At 36.7% G+C, this 18,156-nt stretch overlaps 1 protein-coding gene across 1 annotated transcript in view; it reads right to left on the bottom strand.

The window, feature by feature from the left end:
• LOC308688686 (polymeric immunoglobulin receptor-like) overlaps window positions 1-17,833 on the bottom strand; it is an 83,215-nt gene extending 65,382 nt beyond the window's left edge. The window contains exon 1 of the mRNA XM_081361926.1: window positions 17,562-17,833. Within this exon, the coding sequence (XP_081218052.1) occupies window positions 17,562-17,601 (40 nt within the window). The 5' untranslated portion in view covers window positions 17,602-17,833. The remainder of the gene's footprint in view (window positions 1-17,561) is intronic.
• Window positions 17,834-18,156: the final 323 nt, after the last annotated feature.

The raw sequence follows: 18,156 nt of genomic DNA, 5'->3' as shown, positions 1-18,156 counted from the left end.
CGGGCCGGCTGACTCTCACGTGATCCTGAGACCCCGGCTTGGATATGTGCCCAAGGTTCCTACCACACCCTTTCGAGACCAGGTAGTGAACCTGCAAGCGCTGCCCTTGGAGGAGGCAGACCCAGCCTTGGCACTGCTCTGTCCAGTACGCGCCCTCCGTGCTTATGTAGACAGAACGCGGTGTTTCAGGACCTCAGACCAGCTCTTTGTCTGTCATGGTGGGAAGCTGAAGGGAAAGGCTCTCTCAAAGCAAAGGTTATCACACTGGATAGTGGATACCATTGCGTTGGCATACCAGCAGCAAGGTCGTCCGTGCCCCCTTGGTGTGAAAGCCCACTCCACACGTAGTGTGGCTTCCTCTTGGGCTCTAGCGCATGGCGCCTCAGTAACAGACATTTGTAGAGCTGCAGGCTGGGCGACACCCAACACATTCGCGAGATTTTATAATCTCCGAGTAGAGCCAGTTTCTTCTCATGTACTCGCTTCAACCAGCCGGTGCTAGATTCTGCTCAGGTGTCTTCGCTTGCTCGCCATTCCCCTCCACGGACGGGATACGTGCGATATTTTCCTCAGGTGAGTCTGATAAGCTCTGAGTTCCTCCAGCACTGCTTATGTCAACGCCTGAGTTATGCCAAAATTCCATACTCAGCTTTTGCGCTTGACTAGGTGCCACCATGTGCATGGTCCCCCCTCTGGGCGACCCCCACATGTGTATCCGCTGTAAGTCTCCTTGTGAGCGTGTGTCTTTCCCTTGGCAAGCCACCTTGCCACCCCTGGGGTTTAAAATTCCACCTGCGGCTGGACACCTCAGTGATCTTCCATATGCAGCCTCTGGCCATATGTGTATTCTAAGTCCCCCCCATCAATGGCTGGGCATGATTGCATATTTCTCTCTGGAGATATGCTTCCCAGTGTACCTTGGTATCCCTGTGTTAAGTAGGACTCCTTCGTTCGTGCTAGTCTCACAACAGGGAGCTCAGACTTACGCAGGGCACTGGAAGACAGCCGAGGTGGCGTGATTAGACTGGAACCCCAATCGTCGTCATCCGACGTAACTCGGAGTGACCACGAAAGGGAACGTCTCGGTTACGGATGTAACCCTCGTTCCCTGAGTGGGAACGGAGACGTTACGTCTTCCTGCCACTTCCGCTGTACCGCTGAAAAACGCCTGAGTTCAGTCTCGGCTCCTCAGCGAAGACATATCTGCATATTGCAGCGTACTTCCTTATATACCCCCTGCGGTGGGCGGAGATACGCTATGCAAATTCCGCAGACCCATGGCATTTCATTGCCATTGGCTCGTTTTATATACTCGAAGGTGATAGGCTTCTAAGCGAAACCCCAATCGTCGTCATCCGACGTAACGTCTCCGTTCCCACTCAGGGAACGAGGGTTACATCCGTAACCGAGACGATACTGGCACAAGTAAATGTAAACAGTTGAGAAAGTATAAGATAGTTGTGTGTGAATTTGTCCACTCAAGTGCAAGAAAAAGGAAACACGTGAAGAAAGCTCAGTTTAGTATTCACGCGCTGTCTTAGGCATGCTGCGGGTGTGTGCTGTGGATGTGTGCGCATTCACACAGCGTGCGAGTAACAAAATGAGCTCACTTTCGCTTCATCTTGAATTTTATGAAGGCTTTAACTTTCGTAATGATGCAACTGTCCCGAGCATCGTTCATGTTTGTTCACGTTCATGCATGGGTTGAACTCATAAAAATGTTTTCGGCCAACTGGCAACTTGCACTTGGCACTTGGCGAGTGTTAATTTTAGGCCCTGTCTTTAAAGTTCTATTTAAAGGTGCAGTGTGTGATTTTTAGCGGCATCTAGTGGTGAGATTGGTATTACAACCAACAGAAGTTACGGTGGCGCCAGGAAAATATGACGTCTGAGACAGCAGAGAGTAGCCAGTTAAACAATAAGTTTTCTTTACAAAGATAAATTAAGAAATTATGTTTACTTTATTATTCATTAAAACGATATATTATTGGGAATATTATTGTTACTTGTTCATCATTGTGTCAGTGTTTTATTCGCTGACTTTAGCTATAGCTTCTTTACAAAAAACGTGTTTGTTCGTTTAGGGCCACTGTAGAAACATGTGGATGTAAGCGGACCCGCGGTGTGTGTAGATAGACAAGGCTCATTCTAAGCTAATAAAAACATAACGCTTCATTATGTAAGGTCTATACACCACTGAAAACATAGTTATGTATATTATATTGCATTTCTGTCTACGGATCCTTCTAAATATTACACAATGCACATTTAAAAAGGCAAACTGTTAAACTGTAGCGTAAACCGTACTAAAATAATCAGAGGGGTTTGTGGGTAATTGTGGTGTAGCAAACAGTGTTACAAGAATCAGAGGGGTTTGTGGGTAATTGTGGAGTTGCATAAACAGGGTTACAAGAATCAGAGGGGTTTGTGGGTAATTGTGAAGTTGCATAAACAGTTTTAGAAGAATCAGAGGGGTTTGTGGGTAATTGTGCTGTAGCATAAACAGGGTTACAAGAATCAGAGGGGTTTATGGGTAATTGTGAAGTTGCATAAACAGTTTTAGAAGAATCAGAGGGGTTTGTGGGTAATTGTGAAGTTGCATAAACAGTTTTAGAAGAATCAGAGGGGTTTGTGGGTAATTGTGCTGTAGCATAAACCATTTTAGAAGAATCAGAGGGGTTTGTGGGTAATTGTGCTGTAGCATAAACCATTTTAGGAGAATCAGAGGTGTCTGTGGGTAATTGTGAAGTTGCATAAACAGGGTTACAAGAATCAGAGGGGTTTGTGGGTAATTGGGGTGTAGCATAAACATGGTTATAAGAATCAGAGGGGTTTGTAGGTAACTTATTGCACTGTTTATGCCACTCCACAGAGGGGTTTGTGGGTAATTGTGCTGTAGCATAAACAGTTTTAGAAGAATCAGAGGGTATTATGGGTAACTGGGTGGTTGTGCGGTCAGTGTGAAGTCTGGTGTCTTTAATCTCCTCATACAGCGGTTGAGGAACCTGAGAACAGAAAGACAAATTATTTACAGCTTTTGATGAAGGTCATTCATTCAAACACACTCTTATGACTTTACACACCGCTTCACTGTTTTCTGTTCCAGGTTTGGATATTTTAGAGGCTGAATCAGGATCTGTAAAACAAATATAGTACATTAGACCAGCAGGGGGAAGCAACATCTATTCACTCATTCCACAGACAACAATGTAATTGACTGGCAAACATCTATAAACATTATTCTGACAAATAAATGACTATGATAAACTTCTAAACTTCTGAAAACATTGTTGGCTGGTTTACCTCGAGTCTGATGCTTCTTGTAGAGAGTCACTATACATGACATGAATCCAATGATGAGCAGAAGCAGAATCACAGTCACGCTGATGATCAGAGACGAAGAAGATGATGATAATGATGATGGTTTAGATGATGATGATGATGGTGAAGATGATGATGTTGAATATGATGATGGTGAAGATGATGATGATGATGATGATGATGATGATGGTGAAGATGATGATGATGATGATGATGATGATGATGATGGTGAAGAAGATGATGATGATGATGGTGAAGATGATGATGATGATGATGAAGATGATGATGATGATGATGATGATGGTGAAGATGATGATGATGATGATGATGATGATGATGGTGAAGAAGATGATGATGATGATGGTGAAGATGATGATGATGATGATGAAGATGATGATGATGATGATGATGATGATGATGATGGTGAAGATGATGGTGATGATGGTGAAGATGATGATGATGATGGTGAAGATGATGATGATGGTGAAGATGATGATGATGATGATGGTGAAAATGATGGTGATGATGATGGTGAAAATGATGGTGATGATGGTGAAGATGGTGGTGATGATGATGATGATGATGATGATGATGATGATGATGATGATGACGACGACAAAGGTGGTGGTGTTGGTTTTTGCGCTAAAAATAGAGAAAAGCATTCTTTGTGAAAAACAGCATGTACAATCTCAAGCTTTAAAAACTCCAGAAACCCCATACATTTTCCTTTTTGTAAATGGAAATCTTGATAAACTTTGATTCTTAACAACATGACGCAAACATCCCGCCTATGATCATACTACACCTTCAGCTATAAATATCATACACTAGCCTACTACAGGGATTATATAAATACAGTATGTCTCTAGAACAGACGCTCAACACACGCTTTTCCATTTCTTTAAGACACTTTAGCTCATTGTTCTTGTTTAGGGGAAAGTTTAGCTGTGCAGGGGTGCCCAACCCTGCTCCTGCCGATCGACTGTCCTGCACAGTTCATCTCCAACCCTAATCAAACACACCTGAAGCAACCAATTAATGTATTTAGGATTACTTGCAAATTAAAGGCAGGTGTGTTTGATTAGGATTGGAGATGAACTGTGCAGGACAGTCGATTGGCAGGAGCAGGATTGGGCACCCCTGTGTTAGGGGAATGTTTTGTTCCAGGTGTTTTGGTTCTGCTCTGCCTGTGCATATCATTTGATCCAGTTTTCCAGTGTATCTGATTAATGATTACATCCACCTGTCCTGTTAATTATCTCATTAGTTCTTGTGTATTTATTCTCCCTGTTTGGTTCTGTTCTTTGTCTGGTGTTGTACCCAGAAATCAACCAACCATCAACAAATTGTTAAATCAATGTTTATGTGTCAACATTAACCACATTGAATCAACATCACTTCTGCACCTGCAATTAATGTTGAAAAAATGTAATAATTGAATCAATGTTATGATGTTGGTTCAACATCATGCTGGCACTCTCACAAAAAGAAACACAACTACAACTGACTTAAAACACACAGCCTGAAATCAACTGAAGAGAAAAGAAGACATTAAATATGTGAAGATCTCAGCAGAGGAGGATTAAACAACTCCACAAACAGCATTACCAGAGGGTTGTTCCATAAAAGACGCTTAGAAAAGCGGGGATTAAACTCCAAAACCGGACTTGAATGAGCCTAACAAATGAGTTGGGGCTAAAGTGGTTCCATAAAAGGTAATTGAAGCTCACGCAATCTCACTAATTTGATCCAGGTTTATCAAGTCTAGATAATTGCGTGTGCACGCGTTTCTGAAGCAGCCCTAGAGGTCGATCGTGGATCAAATCGATCCACCATCAAACAGCGTATATTTTGTGCTGTTTTATGTGTTTGTGATATGTTTTTTTTCCCCCTCAGTGCAAAACTTACATTTTACAGTTATATTCTCCATCTGCAATAGGGCTGGGCGATATATCGCGCGATATTGTTATGCGCATCTCATCAGTAAAGCCGGTTCCCTTGATTAGTAGTAAATCGCCATCACCTGCTTTCAGATGGAGCGGTGTTAAATTAACACTCCTGGGGCTGGGAGTGTATATGAGTCCACACTCAAGAGTGTAAAGTGTTAAAATAAGAGTGTTAAATTAACACTCAAGAGTGTTAAAGGTAATGAGATAATTAAGTGATTAATTTAGTGATGATTGAGCATTATTGAAGACACCTGATGTTAACAAGCAGAATCACTGAAGGAGAAAATCACAAATTGTAAGTTACCATTAAGGTGATGGGTGTTTGCTTTAGTTGGGCTCTAGACCATTACATGTTTACTTTAATTTTTACTGTTGTTTGTCTGCTGTTATTGATTTATATCAGTTAAATGAACAAAGTAAAGTGTGATCTGATAGTGTTGGTTATGTTTTGACATAATCATGCTGTGATCTGAAAAAGAAAACTTATTGACATAGTATGGTTTGATTTGTTAGCTGCAGTTTTGTGATTCCTCAGCTTACGATTATCAGTATTTTACTTGTAATTCAAAAATATTTAATAAACATTGTCCTGATCAAAAGACTTTCAAATGATTTTATTTAGAAACACAGACATCAATAATCAGCCTGTGAATCTCAACAATGGTGACAATAATAAAGCGTGTTGCAGTGGCTGCCACCAATCACAACTCATTAATGGCTCCCATCATGCATTGCGGTATGAATAAATTATGATCTGAATTGTCTATGTAATTTACTTTTCCTAATTGAATATTCTGCTCGTCACCATTGTTGAGATACATTGACTGAATCTTGACGTCTGTGTGTGCCTAAAAAAATAAATTTTTTAAAACAACTTTTAAGAAATATTTTATATTATATTAAAAATTCTGGGCATTTATGCAGATTCACAGTAATGCTGCAACCAACAACATACATCGAAGTCAGAAAGAAGGATCTTAATGAGTTTAATGATCAAGTTCAAATGATGAATGTCATAACATAACCAACACTATCAAAACACTGTTTTTCTTTGCTCATCTGGCTGTTATAACTCAGATACAACAGCCAAAATAAGTGTAAAGTAAACATATAAGGCTCAAGAGACCAACTAAAGCAAACACCCATCACCACAATGGTAACTTACAATTTGTGATTTTCTCCTTCAGTGATTCTACTTGTTAACATCAGGTGTCTTCAATAATGCTCAATCATCACTAAATTAATCACTTAATTATCTCATTAACTTCAACACTCTTGAGTGTGGACTCATACACTCCCAGGAGTGTTAATTTAACACTGGATGTTTCGCTGTGTACAAAGAGCCGTAGTTAACTGACAAGCTGAGCCATATCGCATTAATTATTGCTGGCGATACGTCCGCGATATTGATGCGATATGGCTCAGCTTGTCAGTTAATTACGGCTCTTTGTAGTAAATGCCGCTCCATCTGAAAGCAGGTGATGGTGATTTACTACTAATCAAGGAACCGGCTTTACTGATGAGATGCGCATAACAATATCGTGCGATATATCGCCCAGCCCCCAAATGTATCCATTTTGCTGCTAATCTTCATATTGAACGAGCGCTGCTGCGCGCCAAATAGGAGATCAATAATTCTGACTAAAATATACATTTTGCTTGGAAAATTAATACGCAATTTTATAACACTAGAAATATCTTATAATTATAATAATTTATCTTTAGGATGTTGGATAAGTTGCAGTGAACTTCTAGCGAATAGAAGTACTTCAGTGAACAGAAGTAGCCTAATTCAGGGAAGTTTATTTTAAGAAACTAAATATATAAAGATACAAAATATAGTTGCGGGTATAGGACCTATGCTACTTAATAAAGATGATGTATACTTATTTAGAATACTGAGAATTAAAGCTTTTAATGCAATACTTTTTTGGAGAAAGCAAGAATTCCTAGTTTTAAATGTGTAGATTTAGTTTCTAAAGTACACTATGGGGAGGATAACATGAAATTAAGAGCAAATGTATACATTTTGAAAAGATATGGGCAACTCTAAAATTTAAAGAATATTCCATAAAATACAGGAATATATATTAGCCTTCATTAACTACATTTTATATACCCCCCCCCCCCCCCCCCTTTTATTTCTAGTTATTTGCACTGTAAAAACAAACCTATAGAATCTACCCAATAAAATTGAGGTAACAATTTGCACTCACTTTGTTTGGGTAGATTTCAACCCAAATTTTTGAATAAAGAGTACCTACATTTAATGGCTATGACATACTAAACAAAATTAGGTAAAGTCTACCTAATAATTCTCAATACATTACACAACTAATTACTGAGTAATAATTACTCTATTGTTAGCAGGCAAAAGTCCATCTACTAAATTTGTATTAATAATAATAATAAGTCAATAGAAATAATTAAACATTACTTATTCAGAGATGGTTAAATTTACCTAAAAATGGCCAGACACAGGATATTTCATCTATTACTTTTTTATTGACCAAAAAACTAACATTTCAAACTAACAAAGGAACTACAAAAGAGCCCTCTTACATTCATATAACATACAACTTCTTCAACACTTTCCATTTAAAAATAATGGGAAGTCAGAATATACATTAAAAGCAACAGTCTTAAATCTCTCTCACATTTTGTTATTTCAAACAGATCTCATTTACCTTAATGGACTGACATGTAATATGGATAACAAACATTAAATTTGTTATAAACTTAACACAAATTAATGTAGGTAAAAAAATAACCATTATTCATCACCAATTTTAAGCAACATACAACTTAATTTCACTCACGTGATAACACTTTACAATAAGGTTTCATTAGTTAAATGGTTATTCACCCAAAACTTTTAAATTCTGTCATCATTTAGGCTACCTTCATGTCGTTCCAAACCATAAGACTTACGTTCACAAATAAAGATCTTTTTGATGAAATCTGAGAGATTTCTGACCCTCCATTTGCAGTCTACACAACTACTGTACCACTTTGAAGCTTCAAAAAGTTCATAAAGAGATCGTAAAACGAATCCTTATGAATTAAGTGGTTTAGCGCAAATGTTCTGAAGAAAGACAATCACTTTATATGATGAACAGATTAAATGTAGTCTTTTATTCACATATAAACATTCATCAACTCAACATCAGTTGTGGTAAACGGAAGCTCAAACATGTTCCCTTGATGTGCGAGAATCAATGAGGTTCATTCTCGTACACGTTTGAGCTTAAGCAAGAACCAATGAGCTTCTATTTGTTCGCTGAACAATGTTTATGTGAATAAAAGCCTAAATTTAATATGTTTATCATAAAAAGGATCGTCTCTCTTCAGAAAATTTGAACTAAACCACTTCATTCATATGGATTCGTTTAACAATATCTTCATGAACTTTTTGAAGAGTCAATGGAGTGGTTGTAGACTCAATGGAGGGAGAGAAATCTCTCAGATTTCATTAAAAATATCTTTATTTGTGTTCTGAAGATAAAAGAAGGTCTTACAGGTTTGAAACGACATGAAGGCGAGTAATTAATGACAACTTTAATTTTTGGGTGAACTATCACTTTAACTACTTTAGTTAACATGAACGAAGAATGAACAACACTTCTACAGCATTTATTAATCTTAGTTCATGTTAATTTCAGCATTTATTAATTAATTATTATTATAAAAAGTTGTTAACATTATAATGCACTGTGAACTCATATGAACAATGAACGACTGTAGATTAGTAAAGATTAATACTGTATTGCTCATTAATAGTCCATCTTAATTAATGCATTAACTAATGTTAACAAATGAAACCTTATTGTAAAGTTTTACCACTTACGTTATAAAACTTCTTCAACACTTCCCATTCAAAATAAACGCCTTCATGGGATGGATGAAACAGTCTGTGGCTGAACTTTCTTCTTGCACGGTCTTCAAATGTTTTCATAAAGATCTTTCTGTGGAAGAAAAAGAAAGTAAGAAATGTTTTAATTATAAATTTTTGATTATAGATTTAATCCAGACATAAATTAACTGCATTTAGGCTTAAATCACTGTAAGCTGCATCTTGCTTAAAAAAACAACAACAACACTGCTATTGCATGATGCATAATTACATCTGCATGATGCAAAATCAAAAGAGGAGAGCAGCAGTTAAAGCTAGGTGATATGCTAGCATAATATGTGAACAATTTTGTGTACGTTAAATGAGGATATGGATAACGAATTAAGCACATTGCGAACCCAAGCGAAAACATGCACAAATTGCCCAAATATATTAAAATAACTATATTAAGTAATTTGTAAAATAATGCCTATTGTTAACACAAAACCGTTTTTGACATAAGTGAAAGAACCCAACATAAATGCACACAATTATCATATCTCCGTAAAAAATAACAATAATAAAAGTACATTATGATTTGATCCCTTCTAACACAGAGATCATCATATAAATGCAAGGAAACCTTAAAATTAATTATCCAGCAAACCACAAACAGTTTTACTCTGCCTTGATCGCCTAACGTTACCCTGTCATCAGGACGTCGACTCGTCAACGTCTCTCTCTGTCAAACACACAGATGCAATGCACGCTGCTCTTTGTTCACTAATTTTAGCCATGTACATAACACTAATAATCTACTCATGAATGTAGATTTTTACTCGCATTTGCAGGTGTATATGACCCTGGAACTACGCGAAATCGACCATCCTCAGCTATATGGTTGTGGCGCCGCGCCGACGAGAGAACAGAAGCGAGCACATTACAAATCTTTTGGTAGGCTACAGTAAATCTTACCATTAAATAAGTTAACATATGCGTTATGTTATATCAACACGATAAACAACAACAATAACAAACAAAACTTACCTTGAGCTCAAAGCTTCGTGGTCCCGCTAGAAGACGTTGAATTTGAATTCCGTGATTCCCGCCTGGACGTTGAAGTTGGCGCATGTGCAATTTGCGACCACTGAACCAATAATTTGGGGTGTGTTTTACTCATTATTTTAAGGTTGCCGATATTACTGTTAAAAAATAGGTAGTGTAGTTAGAATGTACCCATTTTAATATATTTTTCTTGCTAACTAATATACTTAAGTAAAATATATATGATTTGCACAGGTTGAATTTAACACCCTCCTGCATAATTTTTTACAGTGTGTATATTGTACAGTTATTTGTATTATAGACTTATTTAATATTGAATATTTGATATTCAAATAATATTACTTGAATAACTATTAGGAATTATGTGTCATTATAAGAGTTTGATATAAATATGTGAATGTTAATTTTTTATTAATATTTATTTATTGTTTTTTGTTTTTTCCCCTTAAATCATATCTAAAAGTGTCTACTTTTTGGTTATTGTTCTAATCATGTGTTTTTTAGGCTATGTGTTGGTGGGTATTATCACAAAAGAAAAAAAAGTAGAAGGAAAAATAAATAATAAATTAATATTTATTGGGGGAAAATATGATGTCTTTAAAGGAACTGTCCATTTGTATAATTGTGTTAAATGTGTTTGAATTGAAAACCACAATAAAGTACATAATATATATATATATATATGCTAAAATAAAAATTGTTATTTGGACATTAGATTTGCCTTATTTAGAATTTTAAACCTACAAGTGTATTTTTATGATAACAATAACTGTAAAGGGACTATTGTAATGGGGTAAATCAAATGTAGGCTAATATATACTGTCAATTACTAAGCTCAGATTCATCTTTCCAGTTAAAATTTATACTGTGCTTTTGTAATTATTTATTTTTAATTTTGTAATTTTAACTTCTGCTTTAAAAAGCTTCTTTTTTTTAGATTGTGTTCTAATGTTCTTCTAATCATAAACATGTACTACAGCTGCCAAACAAAACCAGAGAGAAATGTATTCATAAATCTTTATAACAATCTAATTAAATCTTGGGCACAAAACATTCAGCCAGTAAAAAAAGAAAACCTGTAGTACATATATTGTATTTATATCTATCTATCTATCTATCTATCTATCTATCTATCTCTCTCTCTCTGTATATATATATATATATATATATATATATATATATATATATATATATATATATATATATATATTTGTCTAATTTATCATTGTAGCCTTATTTAAGTTTATTTTCTCTACTGTGTATTTATTTTTGGACTATAGTGGTTAATAAAGTCCAATAATGGTATGAGAGAGTGTCAGTGGTAATATCATTATGTTCTTGTCGGTCAGTGTTAGGGGATCTGTGTAACAGCTGAGGCTTAGCCTGACAGTTAGCCTGCCCTGGACCAGGCTAGTTTCCCAGCATAAGTTGCCAGGGTAACTGAGTTTGAACTATTTTAAGTTTGCTTTATGAAACAGAATCCACCGACAATAAGTCTGACTAACCAAAATAAGCCTGGCTTGTATTCTAATCTTGTTTTATGGGACAACCCTCAGCTTCACTTATTACTAACCAGACTTTATTTCTGTCAGACGTCTACAGAAGTTCTTATTGAGAATTAAAAGATGTTGATGTTTTATTGAAAATATCTGGTCACCATTATGGTGATTGGTGTTTCCTTTAGTTGGGCAGTTTGACTCTTGGCTTTTTATGTGAGTTTGTGGTCTTTGTAACAGTGAAAACCAAAACACATAGTTTGTTGAAAGCCAAAAATAAAGATGATCTGGTGATATAGTTTTTATCATCATAAAGTACAATTATTCACCAATCTTATCCCTGCAAGCATGATATTAAACCAAAATCACAATGGCTACATTTACATGCAACCAAATACAAGTGCATGTCAAAAAATCTATTCTGATTTGAAGCTAGTGACATATAAACACACACATCAACCCGATCACATGATTAGTGTTCATGTAAACACTACGTTCAGATTCATCAATCTGAATGAATTGCACAGAATCTGAAGTGGTTTCACACTCGGACTCGTAACAGGGAGATTTAAGAACATCAAGAGCATTGGATGAAGAACATCAAGAGCATTGGATGAATTGGATTGATGTCTGTGTTTCTAAATAAATTCTTTTGAAAGTCTTTTGAACAGAACAATGTTTACTAAATATTTTGGATTATATGAAAATACTGAAAAGCATATGCTATAGAAACACAGAGCTGCTGTAATTATCAAGTTAAACCAAACTATCTCAATAAGTTTAATTTTTTGAATCACAACATGATTATGTTATAACATAACCAACACCATCAGATCACATTAGCTTTTTGTTCATCTGACTGTTAGAAATCAATAACAGCAGACAAACAAAATCTAAAGTAAACATGTAAGGGTCAAGAGCCCAACTAAAGCAAACACCCATCACCACAACGGTAACTTACAATTTGTGATTTTCTCCTTCAGTGATTCTGCTTGTTAACATCAGGTGTCTTCAATTTAACACTTTACACTCTTGAGTGTGGACTCATACTCTCCCAGGAGTGTTAATTTAACACTGGAGTTTTTGCTGTGTGGTACACTGCAGTGATTACAGTCAGTGTTGAGTATCGTGATGTTGTGGAGATCATCATGAGTTTGAGGGTCTCAGTTACTCACCTGTTAAAACCTCCAGATTCACTTCAGTGTGGGTATCATTCATGTTACGTCTATCAACTCCACAGTAGTACGTCCCAGAATCCCCTTCACTCAGATTTCTGATGGTCACAGTGAAGACTGCTGATTTTGTGTCGTCATACAGAGAGAATCTATCATTCTGAACCCATTTATCTTTCTCATCAGTCCTGATTTGGTCTGTGCACTCTGACCACTGTACTTTACAAAAATACTTCATATTTCCTTTATCATATGTGCATGTGATGTTGACTCCTCCTCCTGAATATCCTGTCACATTCATGGAGCTCACGACACCTACAACAAACCAGCATTAAAACACTTTAGTATGTTGATTATGAGGCTTCAAATTGCTTTCAAAAGTTTCCTTAGTTTCTTACCAGGAATCATCAGCAGAGTGAAAGTCCAGATGATCTTCATTCTTCTCTCTAAAGCCTTTCCTTTGTATCAGTTGACTCAGTTCTTCTGAAGCTCTCCGTGTGTTTCAGCGGTATATAGTGTTTTCATCATGAAGGCGATGAGATGCTGACTTCCTCTTCCTTTGACTTCTGCATGTGTCACAGGTACAACTGAAACAGATAAAGACAACGACAGAGAGAGAGAGAGAGAGAGAGAGAGAGAGAGAGAGAGAGAGAGACTTTTTCACTCATATAGTTTACAATTTACCTGAATTTCAGCAAGCGAGCCAAAAAGCAATTCTGTGCTATTTCACACAGTTATGCCAATAAAAAGCTCATTTGAACTGAATTGAGAGAGATTGCAAAATAAATAAATAAATGCCTCAACAAAATCTAGACTGCATAACACAGACCTGTTGACATATAAAGTTTTGTGGATGAAGTTGAGCATGTTTTTCACACTGTAATCAATTGTCACAAGTTCCTCTTTAGTATTCTCCTGGCTTTCGTATGAAAAAAGAAATATTATAATAACATGAAGTAGTTAGTGAACACACTTCTCATAATTTCACATTACTTCCCGTCTCGATTTCCCTCAATTTCCACATTCTCGCTCTCTATTCAATTATTCATGAATACTTTTAGTTTGCATAAACTACAGAAAACACTCACACTTTACTTGATCATTAAGCTCATGTTTTTAGTCAACGATTAGAGTTGAATTAAATATATTACATTTCTGACAACTCTTGGAGAGTCTGCATGGTAATGGACATGACACTGTTTTCCAGCCAATTGGGGGATTTGGAGAATGGAGCACAGTTGTGCAACAGCTGAAAGATACTATTGCTATACATTTGTAAAGCACTTTTCACCCTGTAGATGACCTTTCAGATGCACAGGATAAAGGGAAATTGGACAATACAACCATATGTACACATGCTGCTGTATGAGAACACAAGCTGCTGAAAAGGCAGATATGCATATATTTGTACTTGTGAACATACAGTAGACAGAACGAGATCCGGATCCGGATCCTGTCAGTGGTGAAGCTCTGATTAGTTTGTTTGCCTTTACTTTTTATTTTCTCTCAGTTTCCTGCTTCTCGTTTATTTAGTAAAATATACTGAGCGTTATCCCTTCAATTACAAGTGATAAGATGACACTGTTTCACATAAATAAATAACACCTGTAATGAGTAACATGAAACTGCAAAATGCTGCTGTATGTAATGTAATAATGTACATTACATACAACGTAATCATTTCAGACATTGTGATATTTGCCCGAGAACTTTCAGAAACGCTACCAATTCTTATGTAATGGTTGAGACACACTTAGACATCAACACTCCTCTTACAAACCTCAATAATGGTGACAATTCAAAACTATTCATATGTAAATAGTAAAATGATTCATCTGCATTATTTTCTTGTGCCGCAATGCATGCTGGGAGCCGTAAATGAGTTTTGTATGCTGGCATGAAGCATGACTCTATTGTTGAGTTTCATTTGCTTACTGTTGATGTCTGTGAGTGTCTCAATAACACCGTAGTAAATAACTTTCTGATCACAACATGTTTTCTTTTTTCAGAAAATCTGATTTTCACAATAGTATCACATGGTCAGTAGCACAATGTTTAAATGATTTAATAACGAAACACACTTCTGATCAGTGGTTAGACTTCAGATGGATGCACATGAACACTGAGGATTGTAAAACACAGATGATTTTGATGAGTAACATCCAACCTTAAGACATTTTTGAGCCAAAAAGTTATAGTGACCCTTAATATTTAAAGGACGTTCGAAGAATGATGTTCAAAGAATGTTTTCTACTAACATTATGAGAACATTCATCATATACTAATGACAACACTTGACGATTTCATGAACATTGATTTGAAAGCTTTTAATTTTAAAGCTTGCATAAACTTTACATACATTTAAGAGAAAAGTTAGGAAAAATAACGATGGGACAGGCTATAAAACTTCCCCCGCAAACACAACCTTATTCATCTGGAGTTTGTTGTCATTCTGATGTTTAAAGGATGTTTCAAGAAGTTGTTCAAAGAACGTTTTCTCCAACATTTATAAAACCTTCTTCCAACAATATATTCATAATGTTTTTGTATGAACCATTTGAGAACATTATTGAAGACAAGATAACATAAGTTTGACAAGTTTGTTCATCATTTTGAGAAAACCTTGCCAGAACGCTATCCAACGTAATGAGAACGTTCCCTGTTATCAGGGTTGGTGTCTGTTATGAGATACACATGTGAACGCCAGTAATTACAGTCAGTGTTGAGTATTGTGATGTTGTGGAGATCATCATGGGTTTGAGGGTCTCAGTTACTCACCTGTTAAAACCTTCAGATTGACTTCAGTGTAGGAATCTTTAATTGCATATATATCAACTCCACAGTAGTACTTCCCAGAATCCTCTTCTCTCAGATTTCTGATGGTCACAGTGAAGACTGATGAACTTGTGTCGTCATACAGAGAGAATCTTCCAGCATCAAACCATTTATCTTGAATATCATTCCTGATGAGGTCAGAGCACCGTCCAATCTGTGGCATATCTAGACTTTGTTTTTCTACAAAAATAATTTTTATTGTTTGTATATCATATCTGCATGTGAGCATTGTCATGTTTATGTATTGTGTGTACATTGGTAGCAGTCACGTGCAACGAGTGGGAAGGATATAATAAAAAACTGACTGTAATCTGAGCAAGTGTTCTGAGTCCTCTCGTCAATATAAAACATAATCGTTCCTCCTGAATATCCTGTCACACTGATGGAGCTCACGACATCTACAACAAACCAGCATCTTCATACAACACTAATATACACCAAATTTGGATTCATTTTCACAGTGTTTTTAAAGGAAATGTCACCATATTAGTTGAAGATAAAGACTTTTATTCATTATTTATACCATGGTCTGGGTGAATACTCGATTCTGATTGGCTGCAGGGTGTCCATTAAAAAGTGATAGAGGACACTTGGTAAATAAACCGTCAGGCCTAATCAGGGAAACCAAGTTATTGTTTGTAAAACAAATATTGATTTATATCGATTGTAAAACTAATTAAAATATAAACTAATGTTTTAAAAATGTGTTATTTGGCAAGTGACCATGGTATAAGTGGGTTAATGCCCTTCGAGCTGTCCATTGTCAGGTATTAAAGGTCCTGTTCTTCGTGATCCCATGTTTCAAACTTTAGTTAGTGTGCAATGTTGTTGTTAGAGGATAAATAATACCTGTAAAATTATAAAGCTCAAAGTTCAATGCCAAGCGAGATATTTTATTTAACAGAAGTCGCCTACAGTGAACGGCCGGTTTGGACTACATCCCTCTACTTCCTTCTGTAATGACGTCACTAGAACAGTTTTTTGACTAACCTACGCCCACAGGAACACACAAAAAAGGGGGCGTGGTCTTGTTGCGCTCCCACGGAGAAGAGGAAGAGTTGCGTTTGCAGAGTGTGTTTGTCGCCATTTTGTCACAGTTACCACATGTACACCTATAAAACATATATTACTAATCAAAACTCGTGCTCACGTGTAACTAAGGTAGGAATAAACAATGCACTTATTTTAAAAATTCAACAGATGGATAAAACCATATACCACAAGCTTTTATAACAGTTTGTAACATTTAACATTACAATTTAACCAAGGTAACAGCCAAACGTAAAAGTATGACAACTACTAAATAAACAGCTTACCATTGTGAAACATCCTGCAAAAGTCGTGCTTGAACAGGTTCTAATCGATCCTCATATATGTTCTCCGGCTCTGATTCCGGCTCCAATTGATAAGGTAATATTAAAGACATGTTTACTGAGCGCATGCATCTCCACGTTATGGTAAGAGGCGTGACCTTTCCGGGCAACGTGCGCTAAGCTGCTGTCCAATCACAGCACAGGACCCGCTGGCACAATCAGAACTCGTTATGTATTTCGAAGGAGGGACTTCATAGAACAAGGAAGTCATCAGCCCGTTTTTAGGACAGTGAAAACAGCGGTATACAGATAAGTAAATTCTGTGAAAAATACTGTGTTTTTTTACACACAAAACATGAACACATGTTATATTTTAAACACAATCAAATCTTCAAAAACACACGAAAAACGGGACCTTTAATGGACTTCGGTGGAGGCAACCGTCCTCCACTGCGCGTCGGACTGTTCACGCCTCGCCGTCGTCCATTAATACCTGACAATGGACACCTCGTCGGGCATTAACCCTTATTTAATCTGTGTTCTTCTGTGATGTGATTATTGGTGGATGTGATTCTTACCAGGAATCATCAGCAGAGTGAAAGTCCAGATGATCTTCATTCTTCTCTCTTATTAAATGATCTTCTCTTTTGTTAGTAGATTCAGTTCTTCTGAAGCTCTCGATGTGTGTTCAGAAGAGTTTTGAGTGTTTCTTTCCTGGTTACATGTTTAACATGAAGAGCTGAATGTGACAGAGACTCCCACTTCCCCTGAGAGAGAGAGAGAGAGAGAGAGAGAGAGAGAGAGAGAGAGAGAGAGAGAGAGAGAGAGAGAGAGAGAGAGAGTGAGAGAGTAAGAGTGTGTGTTATAAATCGAGAAGTGTAAGTAATACTTCACACTTGCTTCATCTGACAGTGACATTTGATGGAAACATACGCAAACGTCTCAGAGAGATTGGCATGGTAATGGATATGGTAACGTTAATGTATTTGGTCTTGGCTGAATAGATCTGCTACGGTGCTGCTGCAAATGTAACATACATGAAATATCCCCGTGGCAGATCTATACAGGTGGAGCTGGGGAAGAAGGAGAGTTCTGAAAGCAGACTGTTAATAGCAAACAATGCCAAGTATTTGAATGTTGAGCAGCAAGCTCATTGGTTGCTGATGCCACAGC

Source organism: Scardinius erythrophthalmus, assembly GCF_964197995.2.
Source record: "Scardinius erythrophthalmus genome assembly, chromosome: 3".
Lineage (NCBI taxonomy): Eukaryota > Metazoa > Chordata > Actinopteri > Cypriniformes > Leuciscidae > Scardinius > Scardinius erythrophthalmus.
Note: the sequence above shows the minus strand (reverse complement) of the source record. Positions and strands in the feature narration are given on the sequence as shown.